This window comes from Centrocercus urophasianus, unplaced genomic scaffold (genome assembly GCF_019232065.1).
Source record: "Centrocercus urophasianus isolate 14NV4802_14NV808 unplaced genomic scaffold, USGS_Curo_1.0 seq_16, whole genome shotgun sequence".
Classification (NCBI taxonomy): domain Eukaryota; kingdom Metazoa; phylum Chordata; class Aves; order Galliformes; family Phasianidae; genus Centrocercus; species Centrocercus urophasianus.
In genome coordinates, this window is record NW_024884711.1 from 33,655,893 (window position 1) to 33,674,758 (window position 18,866).

Here is an 18,866-nt window from a genome sequence, read left to right on the forward strand (position 1 = left end):
GGCCGCTCCCGGCGTCGCTCCCCTTCGTGCCGCGCCGCTGACCGCGGGGCTCCCCGTCCGCCCCCGGTCTCGCCCCCGGCGTCCCCCCGCCAGTCCCGCGTCCCCCGACGCCGGAGGGCCGCGTTCGGCCCCGCGCCCGGTACCTGGGGCAGCGCCTTTTCCCCCGCCGCCGTTCAAACGCGCTGCCGTAAAGCGCCGGTCTCCCCTGGCAACAAGGTTCCGGCCGAGCACTAGGTGTAGGAAGGTGATGTAAAAGTAAAACCACCCAGTGTCGTAAACCAGGTCCGGGGGGGAGGGGAGGGCGGGCGGGGGAGGGCGGGGGAGGAGGTGACTGGAGCATTTAGACACAAGCGAGAGGATCATGGCGGATGGCCCCAGGTGTAAGCGCAGGAAGCAGGCGAACCCGAGGCGCAACAACGGTCAGTGAGCGGCGGGGCGGCGGGCAGCGGGGCGGGCCGGAGGCCGCGGGCCGGGTCGGGCCACCGGGAGCGCGGTGGGGGGAAGGTGGGGAGAAGTAGAAAGTAATTTCCCCGCCGCTCCCCGCCGGCAGCGGGCTCGCCCCGCACCGTTATATCCGCTACCTGGCGCCCTCCTCCGCCTAGCGGTGCCGCCCGGCCGGGACCGTTAGGCGCTGCCTCTCGCCTGCCCTGCCCGCAGCGGGACCGCGGCCCCGGGCAGCGCCGCGCCGTGCCGGGCGGGGAGCGCCGAGCGCCGGGGGAGCGCCCGGCCCCGGTAGCGCCAACTCCGAACTTGGTACCTGCGGGACCCCGGTGCGGGGGCGGGATCCGGCGCTGTGCCGCGCTCCGCGCTGCCCGAGCCCCGCGGTCCCCCCTCCCGGAGCGGCTCCTCGCCCCCGGTCGACGCTGGTTCGTTTAATTCCACTTTTTTTTATTTTTAATTTTTTTTTAATTTTTTTTTTCTCCTCTGCCCTCGCTTTATTTACATTTCTCTTTCCGGGGGGCCCTGTTGCTGCCGCGGGGGGGCCGCCTTCCTGCCGCAGCCCCGCGCTGCCCGCAGCCGGGCCGGGTCGGGGGGGGGAACGGAGGGCGGCGAAGTTTGCTGCCTCTTTTACCCCCCCGGCGCGGTACCTGCCCGGCTCGGGCGGGGTGGCAGCGGCCCGGCCGGGGGCCCCGCTACTCTCTGCTACGTGACCACTGCTGCAGTCTATATAAGGAATTACATTTACATTTCAGACTTAAGTGTTGCTTTGGCTTTTCTTTTTTATTTTTTGGGGATACGTGTGTTACTTTAAGATGCATGTTGAAGGTACACAGCCGGGGGAATAAACGCTCCAAACACCCACTCCGTACTTATTATCTGGAAAATAGAGAAGTAGTCGAGTTGTCGTTGCGGCTCTGTGTAATGGGGTGTGCAGCAGGAGGTTTTGTAACCTTCCTTGGCAATTTTGGGTTTTATGTGGCATTTCCTGTGCAGGGTCACAGATAGGAAGGCTCTCGCCCGCGATCCGAGATGTTTTCGTGCGCAGCGGACGCGCTCTGAAATGCACCAGAGGCACTGCTGGTGCCTCCTCTGCGATCCCAACCACGCTGGGCGTGAAGCGCCCATATGCCGTGGCGTCTCTGGGGCTGCCGGGCTCCTTGGGTCTCTTTGAACTCGGGGGAGGGGGCTCTTATTTTTGCTGTGTGCATTTTATAAGGAACATTTTTGTTTACACGATCGCATTAGTAATTTCTTGCACTGGTTTAAATATTTGTATTTCCCTCATGATTTGGCTCTGCAAAAGGTAAGTTTGGAAAGTGCTTCTCTCTTTATCTTATTTAAAATGTTGCTGATCAGAAAAAGGGGCTTTTCTTGCTGCTGACGACATGTGTGTGACATGTGAGCCTGAACCACCCAGCGTCTGTGCAGGAGCTGTAAACATGTTTACCTGAACAGGAAAGAAAATGGATTTTTCTCTTAGAGATCCACTGATACGGACAGCGTGCTCTTAAAGCGTATCAACAGATGACTCGAGAGATTCTCTGGAAGCGTAGCTTTTGAAATCAGTGGGAAAAAAGATTCCTGATTGCTGCAGCAAATGGCAACTTGTGCAGGTAGAAAAAAAGATGGTGTTTAGTTTTCTCCTGCATGCATGTCAGCCCCCTCCTGCCTTCTGCTCTCGTTCTCCAGGGAGGGATTTATTTACCATGCTTGCTGTCAGTGTTTTTCCTTTGTGCTTAATATTAGAAAAACAGATTTGGGGCTGTTTAAGCACAAAACGTTTTCTCTGCAGTGTGTATTGCTCACAGAAAACAAAAGGTGTAGGAGACGTGGTGCTGTTCCAGGTATCTTTCATCTTCATCACTTTCGGACCGCAGAATTGCACCCTTTTTATGATGAAATGCCTTTGTATCTTTATCGAGTAGTTCTGCTGTGTAGAGTATGTCTTGTTTTAGGCTGTTTCTGGTTCTTTTTTTTTTTTGAGGAATTAAAACCAACTTCAGTCATTGTGCACTGAAGCATCAGGATTGGTTAGATAATAGATTCTGGATAATAGAGATTTCTCAGCAGTGGGTTTATGTTTGACTTGCAAATGTTTACTAAAGAAAACAGCTAGACAAATGTTAACCCTTTAACCTTTGAAATAGGTGTGAGGCTTATTTTTTTTCTTCTAGATCTCTAAATGCACTTTGCTCTTATGGATTAGTATCTCCTATTAATCCAAGCTTGATGTACAGGGGATGCTTCAGAAACAGTCTTGTTTATAGTGTGCACTAAATCGATGCTGTGCTGTTCCAGTCACCTTTTTTTCTTCCTTTTGCGCCAAGTGGGATGCTTATTAGAGGGAAGTCATGCTTTATATCCAGTATGCCAATTAACAACACTGGGCTATGGCATCATTAGTGTACTTTAAATTTTCCTTCTGCTTATCTGTTAATGAACATAGCCTAGCTATTCTCAAAATGTAAACTTTTGTTTCTTTTTGTCTCTGTGTTTGAGAGCCTGAACTTATGGCTGCCATCCTGATGCATTAACTGCTACTGAAAGACAGTCTGACCTGAATGGTAGAGCTGGTCCCTGTACTACCTTCTTTATTGACCACTACAGCAGATCAGAGCAGAAGAGCTGTCTGATTGGTGCTACCATTAAAGCCTTAAAGCAACAAGATCTGGCAGCTCTCAAACCTGAGGAAAACTATTCTGCGTCACTGTCCTTATTTCTGAGCACTACATGGAAACATCTGCTGCACTGAAGCAGTTAGTGAAGTGTTAAGATAACAGCAACGTTCTGATAAAGCAGGAACGTAGTGCTGGTTGGGAGTTTCTCTTCCTATCTACCTTCTCCCCTTCTTTTGGATAGAGAAAGTGGGAGGAGAAAAGAGGGATGGGATTTTACCAGTCATCTGCACTGTCACGCTCGGCTAGTACTGTGCGCACTTCATAAATTCAACATCAGCAAAAGTTTTTTTGTTTTTATTCTATTATGAATGGGCTTGCAGGATCAGATTAGTTGCTTTCTCAGCATTTCTATTATATGTTATGATTGTCTTAATTCCTATTAAAAAGCAAAACTAAAAATACTACATCTTGTTCTTCAGCATTACTGAGAAAAGTAAAACCTTTGGAGCATCCCTTACTAGGCACTGTAAAAAGATGTCATCAACCTTTCGTGTTGTACTAAAACCACTGTAAATGTACCTTCAGTTCTTCATATGCATTTTCAGCAGTAAAAAGAAAGATAAGTGGAACTGAGTAAATTCTGTATGCTGATGGGTGGATGTGAGGAGAACACGAGGCAGGGTTTTTGTTTGTTTTCTCTCTCCCTCTTGGTAACAGTAAGTTAATAAAATGTTGTGTAGGCTGATTTGTTAGAGTGCTGTTTTTGGTTGCTTTAGAGTTCAATTTTTTTTTTCTCTTACTTTCTATTATATAATCACATCATAATTTTTTTTTCTCTTTATGAAGCTGCTGTGTGCAAGAAGCCCTTCAGTGCCTTTGGATAAGCTAGAAGCATGGTGTGTTTCTGCTCACTGCAAGGTGACAGCTGCTGGCTGGATGTCAGGTCTCCGTGACACTGGGGATGCAGCGCTCCTTGCCGTGCCTTGCTTCTCTTGCCCCCTCACTCCAGCATTAATTTAAATTAGCGTTTGGAGAGTTGAGGAATGCAGCCCAAGTTAAAATTCCAAGCACAGTGAACAGATCTATATGGACAACTGAATTAACTTTGAAACAAAGGAAGTCTTCTTTCATATGAACCAATAATAGTTCTGTTTTAATTTTAGCTACTGAAATATAAGGGAATGCATTTAAAAGTGTTGTAATCTTTTCATTTTTCTCTCAGTGCTTGTTATTCCAATGGTTGTGAAGCAGTGTTTTAAGATCAGCTACCTGAAACAGGTTTGTTTTCTAAGGTGATTAGCTGTCTGAAACACTTTTCCTTGCTTACGGGACTGTGGTGAATATCTTGCTGAAGCAGCAGATGAAAAGTAGTAAGTGGATGAAATTTTCAGCTGGGGCATGGCCTTACAAATCATAGATCATCCAGATAAGTTTTTCAGTTAAGTCTGAGGATTTGGCTCATGAATTCAGCTAACGTGTGCTTGGAAAGCCTCGTCCTGTAGCAGACACTCCTCCTGCTGAGTCTTGCTGCTGCCTGCCCTGGGCCTGTGACCAGCCATTGCTGTCAGCAGCCCTGTGCGGGGTTTAGGCCTCAGCCCCGGGCCTGTCCTGGGTCCATTGCTGTCAGCAGCGCTGCACTGGGGTTGGGCCTCAGCCCTGGGCCTGTAACGGGGCTGTTGCTGTCAACAGTGCTGCTCTGCCGTTGGGCCTTGGCTGTGTCACCGAGCTCTTATCCTGACAGTGCAGACAGAGATGAGTTCTGTAGGCTCTGCCTCCTATCCAACTGCAAGCAAGGGGCTGTTTGAGTCCTGTAGCTTATTACTGAAGTTTTACAGTGTAGGGTAGAGGAAGAGAGAGGCAGGAGTAACCTAAAGTGAGAATACCTGTGTGATGCCTTTCCTTATGTGGAAACATGGTTTTTGTAGGGTTTAAAATGCTAGTGAGGAATGGCAAGGATTTCTGATGTGCATGGAACTGTATTACTGTGTTTAAGAAGTAAAGCGTTGTTCTGTGAAGCTTGGATTGTGCTTTTATAACTTTTTTTTTTTTTTTTTTTTTTTTTTTTTTTTTTTTTTTTTTTTTTTTCAGCAATTGCTCTCTAGGACAGGGAAACCTGCTAGATCTATGCTTTGTAGCTAAATGGCTCTGAAGGAGATGTGCTTCTAAACTAAGCTGTTATTTACCAAAAATGTGAATTTGCTGTCTTTAACTCAGCTGTTTATAGTCACTTCTAAAAATCTAGCAAATTGATGTTGCAAGTGGATGAGTGTGTGGTATGCTTTGACTGTGAAGCCAATACTTAGCACTGCATGCTGCATCTGTGGGTGTCTGAGATACCTGTGATGGTTTTTAACCTCCTGTTTTGTACTTGTGTGTAATCTAAACCAAATTCTTGCTTTATGTAGACTTTTGTACCAATTTGCCACATCAGTTCTGGATGAACATTAAGTGCTTGATATCAAAGAGGACAGCCAAATTCCTGAAGCTATGTTCCTACTTATGTTTTTGAAAAGGATCTTCCCAGTTATGGCAGAGCAGCAGGATCTGGCTTGCAGCTATGGTCTCAAAAACATTGGTGCTTCATTTTGGCAGCTACAAGAGGGCTGTTCTTTTTAAGAACGAAAGTCTCAAGTGACTTACCCAAGGTCACACAGGAAGTCTATGGCAAGACTGCATCTCGTCCATTTTTAATCCTTGGGGCTACACTTGCTTGTGGCTTGATCTCACCATTTAGCAGTTATTACTTTCAGTTTAAATACTTAAACTTTTTTTTATATTTATTCTGCTGAAATGCTTGTACTTCATATGAACAAGAGACAATGTGCAACAATACTCTCTATAGTTATTGTAAAGCGATATTATGAGATATCAACATAGATTACAAAACATCACTAATGATGTGCCGGAGAATTAGAATTCGTATTTTGAATATTTTGGATGCTTTTTTTTTTTTTTTTTTTTTTGTATTCTTAATTTGAGTTCAAGGATGTGCAAGTGGACAAACGTAGAACTAAACAGGGGAAATTAACTTAAGACCTATGCTGTTAAAATCAGAATCCCTACTCTGATGTGTGGGGTGTTCAGAAGGGTGCTTTCTGGAAGGTTAACATCTGGGCTGACAACTTGTCCAGATTCTGGTTTTGTTGGGGCAAAACAGAGATGACTAACAGAGTCTCAGCATATGACTGTTATTTCTAACACTTTTTAAATTTTTTTTTTTTTTTAAATAAGCATAATTTCTCCTTAAAGTAAGTTTCCCGCCAAGGCACCTAAATGTCAGACTTTAGAAGCCTATTTGCTAGACCAAACCCATGCCAAGTCTGAGTTTCCCACTGCAGCAGGTGGTTGCAGGGATTGCTGCCACCAAGCAGAGGAGAATTGAGAGAGGCTTGTGTAGGGCTTGCTTGCTGCCCAAGGAGCTTGTGAGGGAAGCAATTGGGTGGGCTGCAGTCTTACCAGAACGTGCTGTGTGGTAAGGAGGGGTGGTGGAGCAGGGAGGGGTGTAGTCTAATTTGTACTTTAAGGTCTGGTGCCTCGTGTCTGACACCATGGTGGCCTTTCAGGGAGACATGAATGTGGCTCTGGGTACTGGCTGGCTGAAGCAGGGAATCACAGTGCAAAACAGCTTTGACATCAACCGACCAGACTATGCACTGAAACACTGGAGTTATTGGAAGGTTCATGTTGGGGTACTTACATGTTTGTTTTTCATGCTTTCTGCTCCAGTGTTAGATTAACAAGTGTGGTTTTTTGTTTTTTTTTTTTTTTTTTTTTTAAATCTCTCTAAGCTGTTGCCTGTGATATAGTCAATTTCTTGTGCTAACTATCAAAGGCACAAATATTTCTTATGGATCTTGGTTTGCTTTTCTGTCTGTCTGGTGCCTTATTTTTAAGTTATTGTAAAGAGTCACAAGTTGATATTTGAACTATTCAGCTATAGCTTTTAATCTTTGCTTGCCTTCCTCTTGTGAAGACAGAGTGGGCTTATTTTAAGCTCTTCTCTTCTGAGGAGTAACAAATTATTACTTAATAATTTATTTGGCTCTTTTTTTTTTTTTGTGTAGATCAGAAAAAGTCCTGTGTTGACAGTTCAGGAGAATACAAGCACACTCAAGAGTGAGGCTTGTAAAATACTGACCACAGTGAAACACAGCATGGCTTTACAAATCTGTTCCAGTATTATTGAGAAATGATGGTGTCTTCGTCACCACCGTGTAAATGCCTTTCAGGTAGTAAAAATAAATGTACAAGGTCTTCTCAGTAACTGTGCCTGTACATCCGATTTCTTGTGCAAATGTCTTGCATGACAGCTTCCTTTCACATCCTGGGAGGGTAGGTGGTAGAGCAGAAAGAAGAAACCTGTTAAGGTTGGATCTTTACATATGGAGCAGCTGGGCAGTGATTCAAATGTTTCAGTTGGTTAGTGCTAAACATGTTAACCAGGGTCCTTTACGCTTGCAAGTTTGTCCCCTGAGGAAACCGTAACAGAGTTGGGTTTTTTTGTTTGTTTTTTTTTGTTTTTTTGGTTTTTTGGTTTTTTTTTTGTTTTTTTTTTTAGAAAGACTTTATCTCTTGTTGAGCTAGTTTATGATACCATTACCAAAATGTAACATTATCTTTTTACTTTGTTTTTTTTAAAGAGCAACAGAAATTAACTAAAAATGTGCTTTCTTGTCTTTGGGATGTCGATGCTATTTGAAAGCAGCCTGCTTCAGCTTGCTCTTTTTCAGCTGTCATTCCCAGCTGCCACAATTTCTTAATGTGAGGACTTTACTCCTGTTGTTGCAAAGCAGTCTGGTTAACAACTGCTGTCACCCGAAGGTGAAAAACCTGAAAACTGGCATCCCTTATTTTCATTACAAATGCTTGCTGTTTGGTAGTATCTCCCTTGTTCCTTGGGCTTATTGTCACCATTTATCCTATTTTTAGAGAATTATGTAGAGCAGATGAGCACCTGTAATGAATGATTCTTCTAGATCTGTTCAGAGTCTCAGTCATGAAAGAATGAAAAAAAATAAAAACCAAAAAATTCTGTTCTGTGCTGAGATTACGTTCCATCCTATCCAGTTAGGGTGTCCAGATGCGAATATCAGTCCTTGAGTAGAAATACTCATGAAACTATGTTAAGCTCTAAGGAGCTCATGATTTTGTCATGAGAGAATGGTGTGAAGTGTATCAGGAGAAAAAGAAACAACTCTAACTGCCTCTTAAGTACATATTTTAAATGTGTTCTGGATTTGATGCAGATATCCTCTCTTCCCGTGGGCCTTTGTGGCTTCTTTCTCTTTTCTTGAGTCCAGTATAGGAGCTACACTGGAGGAGCCATCAAGAGTGCCAGAGGCAAATGCATTCTAATGCTGGCTCTGCGTCATGCTCCTGAGAGACATCCATGGGCAAAACTTGAAATAAAGGGGTTAAGAATCTGATATGGTTGGGGATTTTTACTTACAAACCAGTCTGCCTGGCCTTATTAGGATCAAATACTACTTGGGTCAGTGATGCTAGATAGTACCTTCAGTTACTGTGATATGAAACATTTTCATTATTTCAGCCAACGTTCATATTCTGACAGACAACTGACAGATACTGAAGGCAATTTTCTGTTTTGTAGAGACATCTGTCTGCAGAGCATCTATGGGAGAAAGCAAAATGAAATTACAAAACATCACAAATGTGGCATGATTGGAAAAGGCCTGGGGAAATCTATTCTGTCTGAAAAAGTGTGAGCTGAAGAACAGCAAATAATACCTTAATTACGGGGCTTACGCTGCTATTTCCTAAACTGATGTCTTTAACCTAAAAAATGAGTTTTCTTGTTTGTTTCTAACAACTCCCCTCACTGCCAGCATGTAACGTTAAGAGGAAAAATGTCTGAAAACATGAGGGAGATGAGGTGTCTTTTTTTTTTTTTTTTTTTTTTTTAAATAAATGCACGTGTTTTTTAAAAGGTTTTTTTTTTTTTTTTTTTTCTCAGCGTTTTGAAGATTTTTGCATTGTCCTTTCAGGCATACATTGAATTTTCCTTCTTCCAACATCCTGTTCCATCTTATTTTGCTTAAGATCCAGAATGACATATAGTGTCAGTCCAGTCAAGTTCTAGACTGGAAAAGGAGATAGGATTCAGAATCTGTACAATGTCTACTCTCCTATTTTCCATGTCTTTGCTTTGTTTCTAGTATTTATCAAGTAACTGTTGGGAATGCAAGTTGTGTACTAGTGGGTTTGTTCTTAGAGTATTGTTTTCAGGATGGACCTAGGTACTGTTAGCTCCTCAAGGGGCATGAGGTGGTGAGCAAGGACTTTGAAGCAGATTTAGCGTTGTAATGACTGGCTTCCTTCCCTGCTGCTGTCCCTTCCCCTTCCTTGCAAGGCATTTTCATTTGAAAGCTAAGGTGTGGTCATCAGGCATATCTGTTCTCAACTTCCAGTAATTTTTAGCTCACTGTGGAACTAGACCATAATTACATATGCAAATACAATATATTTTTTTATTATTCTTACCTTGTACATGTGGGAGAGAAAGATAAGATTGCAGCATACCACCAGGGATGAAGGTGCTGCAGAAGTAAGGAAGTTCCATTCCCTGGGGCTTGCCCAGTACAGGGGTTCAGAGCTTCTTTGACTCAAAAGCAACAAGGAAACTCCATTCTGACAGACCTATCCTTTAGATAGGAGCACTTTGGGTCACTTGTATTATCAACGTTTTGATACATTCTAGCTGTTCTGAGTGCTGAGAGTGAATTTGTTTGCAATAGGAATTGCTTTTTACATTCAATTGTACATTACATCCAATACCTTAATCTATTAGTCTGGCTTGAATGCTCCCTGGAGTAGCACAAGGTAAATTCAGCAATGATACTATAAAGCACGGAGACTAATCAGTGGAAAAGACTCTTCTGACAACTTATGCTTTTTTGTGATAAGTCTTATCTTGTGCTTCTTGCAGATTTTAAAGTTCACTGACATACTGTATTACTAAAACTTCCAGTATGTTTCTAACTAATACTAGAGTTAAGCTGGAATCAGTTAATATATTGTAATCAACATTCTGGGAGCCCAAGGTGGAAGAAATTAAATAGAAACAAGAAGCAACATGAATTGGTAGTTGTAGCATGGGAAAGAAGGATTGTTCCCTGACAAAATGCAGTGTAACGTGCCATAGTTCTCCACGTTTCACCACATGTGATAAAGCATACGTTCAGACATCAGTCTGCATAGCTGGGAAGAATGAACCACATTGATACCTGCGTTTGTAACCAACTAAGGCTAGCAGCAGACTCTGTGAGCTAAGCTAGTTCACATTAGCATGAGAACTTTAGCTTTCAAATCATAAAGCATATGAGTAAAGCTAGTTGAGCAAACCTCTGTTGCATGTTGAGATCTTTATGATCCTGACAATTCTTACAAGGTTTGATACAAACTGTCATCTGTAGAGCTGATGCTCCAGAAATATTCCAGTATTCCTTTTACCAATGAATGCTATCTTTGATTCTGCTGGGATGCATCCCTTCAAAAAGGAGAAGAGGGCGGGGCTCTTAAGAACGCTATCAGATATGAGTGTTTGCCTCATCTTGGTATGAAATGGCAAGTCTTCTCCTTTACTGTAAAAGGGGAAAAAAAAAAAAGCCAAACAGCTGCTTGGTATGCAAAAACAAAGGTAGTGAAATTATGTGCTTGTGCATGTAAAAGTTTGGATGCAGGGAGATTTACCGTTATTTTTCAAGCAGGTAAGAAAACAGAAGTGGTAAGGTAAGAAAATCGGAGACTTGTCAAATTTCTTGTTCTAGTTGTTCACTATTGCTTATATATAGCACTTCTTTAATCTTCCTAATTATAACCGGTATTTGTAAGCATGCTGAAGTTGCTGTAAAGCAAATCCTTGGAATAAAGATATTTGTGACTTTTCAAGTTAAGATACACTTCCATGTTTGGGCCTTGAGGCCTCTTAAGAGACTTCTTCAACTGTTTTTGCTGTTTCCCCAGCCCATCGGTCTTTAAGGAACTCGTGCATCTTCATCCAACCACAGCAGCAGTCCAATGTCTGTTCTGTTGGTCCTGGAGTCTGCCGTCCAAGTATTTTGCAGCTGAAGTGCGCGTGCGCAGCCGTGTGTGCTGTTTTCCTGCCCTTCCTTTTGTCTGTCAAGCTCCTGGCTGATAGCAGATTAGCCATCTGAATGCGGGCAGCAAAGAGTAATAGGCTGCACAGAATGCCTGGGGCTGCTTGCGTACAATAAAATGAGTCCATTAGAAAGCAAAAAATGACAAGGCTGCCATGGAGGATATCTGTACTGGGGAGATGGAGAGAGAATAGCCTTTGGTTTATGATCATGTTAACGGGTGTAAAATAAACTTAATTTTTTCCAGCTGTCAAAAGTATTCCTAGGTGTTTTACAGACTGGTGCTGAAGATCCTTCCAGCAGGAAAATACTGATGAGCAAGTAGACGATGTACTGCGTGGTGCGTACACGTGGGGGAAGGCTGGCTGTAGCAGCGTGACAGTTCAGTTTCATTTTCACTGTGCAGGTGTCTTCCTTCTCCTTTCTTGTTAATCTTTGCTTTTAGTGTTTTGATTAGTTACAGATTATCTAATCTGCCCTGCAGAAGTGTGTTAAGTTTAAGTCTTCTGGAAGATGTGCTAATACAGATTTGAAGGAAACTGGGCTGGCTGAGACAGAGGGAATCCAGATGTTGGAGGAGGATGTAAGCAATAAAACTGTAGAGAGTTGGAAAGAGCAGAGGCACAAGTCTGTGTGCAGGAGCACAGTAGCATGAAAAATAGGTAGGAATCCTGTCAGGGTTTTGACAGCTACACTTACCTGCTCTGAGAATCTGCTGTTGAAGTAAATGATGTCTTTTCTACAGTTTACTGTATGCGTAAGCTGTAGTGGCTGCTGTTGGCCTCCTAACTTCCAAATACAATTTTCTAGAAGACTTTCTGGATGCTATGATGTGCAAGCTCTAAAAGGTGCTCTACGTTTTAAAAAAAAAAAAAAAAAAAATTTTACTTCTATTTTTTTTTTTTTTTTTTTTTTCCCCCCCCCTTCTGAGCAATTGAAGAAGATTCTCTGCCTTGAATAAAAGGACAAATTCATGGGAATGTGAACTGCCAAACTAACTGGCAAACTAACAAAAATAATTCAGCATGTGGAACATAGAACAACTGTTAAAACAGGAAAAACTTGTCCTTAAATTCTGAAGTTTTTAAGACCTCTCTCTGACTTTTTTTTTTTTTTTTTCAGTCTGTCTTGCTTGTTGGCCTCTTCAGCATGTCACTGTGCATGCAACCTGGAAATACATACTTCTAGCAACAAATGAGCAAGTTATAATTTGTGTTCCCATCTAATACTAGTTACTTTGTGTTACTTTCTGTGTTCTGCCAGCTTCTGCCCAATCTCCCTGCAACTGTTCTGGATGTATATTCGGCAGACTGTGTCCTTTGGAAAAACTTCACAAACTTAGGGTAAATTTAAAAGTGATTATTCCACAGCAGCATTAGTTTGCATAAAATACTTATTTATTTCACAATTCAAAATCATTTATATGATCATGTGTGCTTTTTGTAGCACTGTGTGCTCTAGCTGCTTATGAAGGAAGCTGGTGTTGAAACAAAAGCTTAGTTATCTATCTCTAACATTGGACAGTCTGTAGATGGAGACAGCTACAATAAATTCCAGGCCAGTTTATTCAGAGGAGATCTGCAGGGTTTCTCCTCTGCGTGTCCCTGTGGCTGCTGTGGCGGGCGGGGGGGCTGTGAAGTTCTTGTCCCCTGTGCACAGAGAAGTGGTTGCTGGTGGTGATACTGGCTTTTCAGTTACAATACAGGAGTGGTCTCTGTTACAGGGGACTGAGATAACTATGTATCTTGTAAATCCTCCGGCATCTGTGATTTTAGTTGGCATCACTGAAAGCAGTACTGTGCATAAATGCAACTTCCCACATGCATTAATGAATATGAATGGAAACTCTAGAACTGTTTTTGTCTTTCAAAATTGTATGTCCAACTGGGAAAGGTATTGCTGCCTTGGGCTGACCTGGCCTGACACAGCTGTGACACTGAGCTGTGCCAGCTTTTCAGGACAGATTTGGGAAAGTTACAGAATACTGGAGACAACAGTAAAGCAGTTGAAAGCTCAACTTAGTCACAAGGAGAAGTAGGAAATATGGTTCTTGTTGTCCAAAAGGTATTTAGGTTATAGAAAAAGAAGTTACTCCTTCGGTAGATAGTTTAACCCCACTTCCCTAGTATTTAGGCTGCAACAGTAGAATAATTAGTTAAAGTACTGTCTATGAAAACTGATGTGTATGGAAGGTTTAATAAACCTCTTCATGCTAAATTATTCAAGGCATTTCAAAAGTTTTGTGATGGGCTTTACATAGGGTGGGGGGAACACTTGTCATCTTGTTCCTTAGTGTTGTGCCCTTAATGTGCAGTAAGTGATACGGTGTGTCAGGCTGTCTGGCCAAGCTGTGGATCACTGCCAAATGTCCCTTTCAGACGTTCACTGCAGCAAGGAGTGTTTGAGAGACTTAGCTGGGTCTGTACCCGCTAGTTGGCAATAAGCACTTGTACAACCTCACCTGCACTAATCAAGTTTTTCAAAAAGCAGTGCTAGAATAAAGTCCTAGCACACACCACATATTTCTTCATGTCAGTTTTGTTCTGAGTGTTTTTCTTTTTCTTTTTTTTTTTTTCCCCCATTAAAAGCATTCTTACTGTTACAGACTTTCATACCTTGCTATTTTGCATTCCACTTCTGTATGTGAAATCCCAGTGGCCAACCCTTGCCCTTCCTACTGACAAAAGTACTGCTGTTAACACATGGAAACTCAGGTTTTATGGTAGCTGTACTGGCAGGTGTCATTTGGAGTTGAACGTGGACTATGACTGATGTAGATCATTTTTTCCTAGGTTTTAGGTGTTCTGTACTCCTCTGATAAAAGCTGTTTAGGTTGCTCCAAAAATAATGCCTCTTATTTGTTTCTATGGGAATGACAACAGACACAAAGAGCAAATTAACGTTGTTAGAGCAGATTTTCAGCCTGTGTTCACTGAGCTTTGATTAATGCCAAGGTGTGTTATTTTCTCCTCATAGAGGAATTCAGTTTCGCACTTCTGCTTCATATGCACTTCCAGGTCTGATGTCACTTTGTCAGACTATCCCTCTGCTGGCATCTGTCGCACAATAACAACATGGAACAGAATATTGGCGGGAAGGTCCAACCTCTACTACCATACCACCAACACCTGACTCTGATGTTGTGGGCCAACATAATAAAATTGGGGACATTACTTTTGGAGCAACCCTTGTAAAATAGTGATTTTTTTAAAATCTTTTTTGCTATATAGTAATGAGATCTTGGGAGCTAGTTCTTACACAGAAGGAAAACGCTTATTTCCTAGTGGGCTTGTTCTTTGTTGAGCTCCACCGGGCTGGGAATGACTGAAATTCCAGCCTGCTTATTGTTACTTCCAAAGCCAGTATTCAGATGCACTACTTAAAATTTCCTTGTGATCCTATTACTCAAGTCTTTATGCTGTGAAATAGATGCGTTAATGTTTTGTCTTTGGTACCTCTACAAAAGAGTGAGGAACATCACTGGTGTCTGTGTTTGTAGGTTTAGAACAGACATGTAGTAAATACAGAGGTAAAGCTGTCACTAACACTGGGTGGAGTGCAATAGCACTTCTTGGATGGGTCATCTGCTTCTGAACACTAGTCCACAGGTCCCAGATCTGATGAAGATACGAGTTACTCTTCTACCTTTTCATTAAATGTTCATTCCAGGCATTTTTTTTTTGGCTCTAAAACTTCTATTCAAAATTGCATTTTTGGGAAATCAGATCCCTTTTGTCTTCAGTGAAGCTAGAGGTTTGAATGTAAGCATACAACCTATTTCAACACTGTGAGGCTCGTGCAACACCCCTGGATGTATCTTGCATCTAGCTTATTTAAACTGAAGTGCCCACTTCTTTTCGGACTCATAGATTGAGAATCTGTATCTCTTTTATTCCTGAAAGGTCTTCTGCTTTGGTTGAGATACTGATTTGTTGGTGGTTGTTTTTATCATCTAACTGATATTCTTTGTTTCTGCTTCTCCTGTTTGTCTTAGGGCCTGTGTGAGTCTCAGTAGCTCCAATTTGGTGGGATTTCTGTTCTGTGTGTAGAAAGACGATTTTCTTGAATGCGATCCAGATAAACATGAAGCTTTCACATTTTTATCCTATAGCAATGGTTCTTATGAGAAGCTAAAGACTCCTAGGTGTGGTTTTGAAGTCTCATGCTGTTTTATCCAGGTGACCAAGAACTCGAATAAATTAATTATCTAGTGCTCTCTATCCATCAGCCACGAGTTCTGGTAACTTAAGTCATAGTGTGCTGTTTTGCCAGGAAGATGCTTCCTGTTAATGAGGCCATCCTGGGGTTTGCCAGGAGACAGTCTGCTCTGAAGCTGAGGTGGCTGCTGCCAGACGCAGTCAGAAATGTGAGCCTCCAGGCTTGGTTCCCTTTCTGAGCATTTGTTTGCGTCATTTTAGGCAGTAGAGGAAATCCAAATCCACATCACCTACAATTGTTGCCCTAAAAACATGTAGTTTGTGTTCTTGCACGTGTGTTGTGGAAGTCTGTCTGAGATCTAAAGGTATCACAAATGGTTGTTCTAGCAGCTTGTTATGGGTCTCCTTAATGTCTGTGGGAGCAAAATACTTATCAGTTGCAGCTATGCAAAAAGTCCATGAATTATGGAAATGCTGTGAAGGGAACTTTTCTGTATACAAACTAACTTATCCTTAAAATCTTTTTTCATGCTGGACTGGAAGAGAGCTTTAAGATACACAGAGCTGCAGTACATTTTGATCCCTTTTTTTTTTTTTTTCTCTGCTTCTCTCTCAAGGCTATTTCAGAAAAAAAGGGGGGGGGGGGGGGGGGAACACAACAGAAAACAAGGGAACGAAGCTTTTGAGCTTAAATAAAGCTTATGATCTATCTGCTGTAGTAATAGGTGGTTTAGATTTCTTGAAACAATTCATGTAGTCTGCAAGACTTATGTGAATTCTGCAGCATGCTTCAATACTTGGTACATTGTAGCCAGGAACCCTTTATTTAACTTGCAAAGACTGAAATGTAATCCACAGCAGACCAGTTTGTACTGCATCAAAACAAGGAGTGTCAGACTGTTTCAGAAGACACTTGTCACCTCCAGAATTTTTTAGATTCATTCATTGCTTACCCTTAGATTTCTTTCTACTCATAAGGTTAGTCTGGAAAACCACACAGACAAACCATCTTGATATTCCTACCTCAGATGCTATTTGTGATGTCTAATCAATATTTGTGATGCTATTTTGCGTTAAATCTTACTTCTCTGTACCTCCCTGATTCTTAAACCATCTCACAGCCTTCATACTCTCCTGCAGAACTCAGAATATTTAATACTAGTCAGCCACTACGTCAACAAGATGAATCTGTTCACTTGCACAGCATGATAGAATAGGAGGGGTTTTCATAATGTCCTGAACTTGATCTGGCAGTCATTAGAAAAGCCACGTGCTTTGTTCTCACCGGGGGGACGGAAGGGATTTGGGGAGATATGAAGCCTGTCTTGCCTTATGATGTCTGTGTTGTCATCCCAGTAGCATCACGTAAGTAAGGTCCAGGCTTTATTAGTCTCCTGTTTCAGGCTTTTTAGAAGTGTGTCCTTCTATTTTTATTGTCTTTCTCTGTTTTTTCAGCAAGTGTGATGCTGGTGGAAAGCCTGTTACATACAGGTTTCCGTTTAGGTGTGAGAGCCCTGGAACAAAATAATCCATTTTAAGATTTCATAAATTTCTATTTAAATCGGCTTCCTGTTCATGGAAAAGGGTGTAGATGAAGTCTTATTGGATGTCTAGATGTTCGTGAGGATCTATTTCCTTAGTAAAAAGAGAATGCAAGCTTTGTGCTTCCTTGAGTTTGCTTTTCCTCATTTGGCAAAAAGAGGAAGGTTATGTCTTCTGCCCAAAGATTATTGAAATTGATGCTTGAGTGTATGAGCTAAAGGATTGTAATGCAACGTTCATCTCAGCTAATGGAGCACATCCTGCTAAACACTTGCTGTCCTGCCGTTTCCTTGAGGGGCAGCTGGCTGTGGGTTTTGTGTGAGGTGCTACCAAATCCTGTGCCTTTGGAAACCTCAAGATTCAGAGCCTTTCTTTTGGCAGATGCACTTCATGCCTCAGCATGGGGCTAAGGGTAGTAGTAGGGGACATAGCCCTTCAACATCTGGCATCATTCAAATCTAGGGAATTTTGGGTTGCTAACAAAGTCAGAAACCGTCTGTTTGCCAACTATGGCAAACCAGCTTCCTTATGTGAAACACCTTCTGTGTTAGAGAGGTTTGACATTATCTCATGTAAAGAAATCTCATGATGCTGTGCGTTGCCATGGGCAGACTGTTATATGTAATGCAAAAAGGCATTTATTTTTTTTAAAGAAAGCACTGCCTCAGAAACTGTTTCTTAGGTAGCAGAACTCTTCATGTGTAGTACAAATAATCTGTTTGCTCTGCTGTGACGTGTTTTGGAGTGAGTCTTGCAGCTTTCTCAATCAACAGCTCAGAGCCTAGAGCATGCTTCACAAAAGCTTTGAAAGAATACATTTGTTTTCCTGCACTGTTGTTTCTCAGCAGGTTTTCAGTTGCCACTGCCCCATTCCTGCTAGCCCTGAAGCTGTCCAGCTTGCTACTGTTGAAGCTTACTTTCTAACTTATATCTTTAAATATCCATAATGAATGCTCAAAGACTCTGATACTTGATTAAACTGAGAAAATCAATGAGAAGTTATAAATTAGAACTTCTTGTGCTCTCTGGTTAAGTAATGTAAATGTGACTTTTTTAAAATATTTGAATCAGCTGATCAATTTCTAATTAGGTTGAAAAAACAACAGCACAATGATAGAAAGCCAGAGCTTTTTGAAAGGGGAAACCTTGTAAGTGCTTTGTTCAGACCTTCTTTCTAATAATAATGATAATTCAATATTCTGCAGATTAATTACATGATCTGACAACAGAAATCTGGCTAAAAATGAAAACCACTCGTCTCTTCTGGAGAATATTGTGGAGATGAGGTGGTGCCTGTTGTGATGTTTAAATCTTTGATAAGAAACCATATTGTCTGTAAACTAAGCTTTGCTAAACATGCTGTGGAATATTCGTGGCTGGCACAAGCTGTATGTCAGCGTCTGTTGCAGTGGGGGTTTAAACTAGTTCATTTTAAACCTTAGCAAGCAGCAGCTGAAATACTGCTAAATGACCTTTGACATAGGGACCCGTGAAGGCCCCAAGTATGATTTCACTTTCCCCACGTTCTTTGTGAATCTGAATGCTTGTCAAATCAGATGTGTGTTTAGACCTTTTCACTGAATGTGCTTGGAGGGGAAGAACAAAGCCTGGGGTCAACTTGGCGTAATCCCTGCGTTTATCTTTATTCTATTATAGTGGCTTGTGGGGGATGGAGTAACTATTTTCTCTGAGGTGAAAGTGCAAGTAGAGTGTAGGTAGGCTATCCATCTTTTCTTCCAGACTTTCCCAACAGCCCGGCTGGTCTCCTATGATTTACTTGCATTAATGTACGGCTGACTGGGCAGGCTGCTGGTTGATCCGTGTGATCCACTATTTGTTCTGAGCACTGCTATTCTGTGGCTGCTGCACCTATTGGCTGATGTAAACAAACATGTACAGCTCCTCTTGGATAACACGTGCAGACACAGATCTGCATCGCACAGCGCTTTGTTCTCCTCAGTGGAGATGGGGAGGGGAGATAACATGGATTT

At 42.2% G+C, this 18,866-nt stretch overlaps 1 protein-coding gene across 1 annotated transcript in view; it reads left to right on the forward strand.

Moving 5' to 3' along the window:
• Window positions 1-342: 342 nt before the first annotated feature.
• ZEB1 (zinc finger E-box binding homeobox 1) overlaps window positions 343-18,866 on the forward strand; it is a 105,582-nt gene continuing 87,058 nt past the window's right edge. Inside the window, exon 1 of the mRNA XM_042817181.1 lies at window positions 343-419. Coding sequence (XP_042673115.1) covers window positions 362-419 — 58 coding nt within the window. The 5' untranslated portion in view covers window positions 343-361. The remainder of the gene's footprint in view (window positions 420-18,866) is intronic.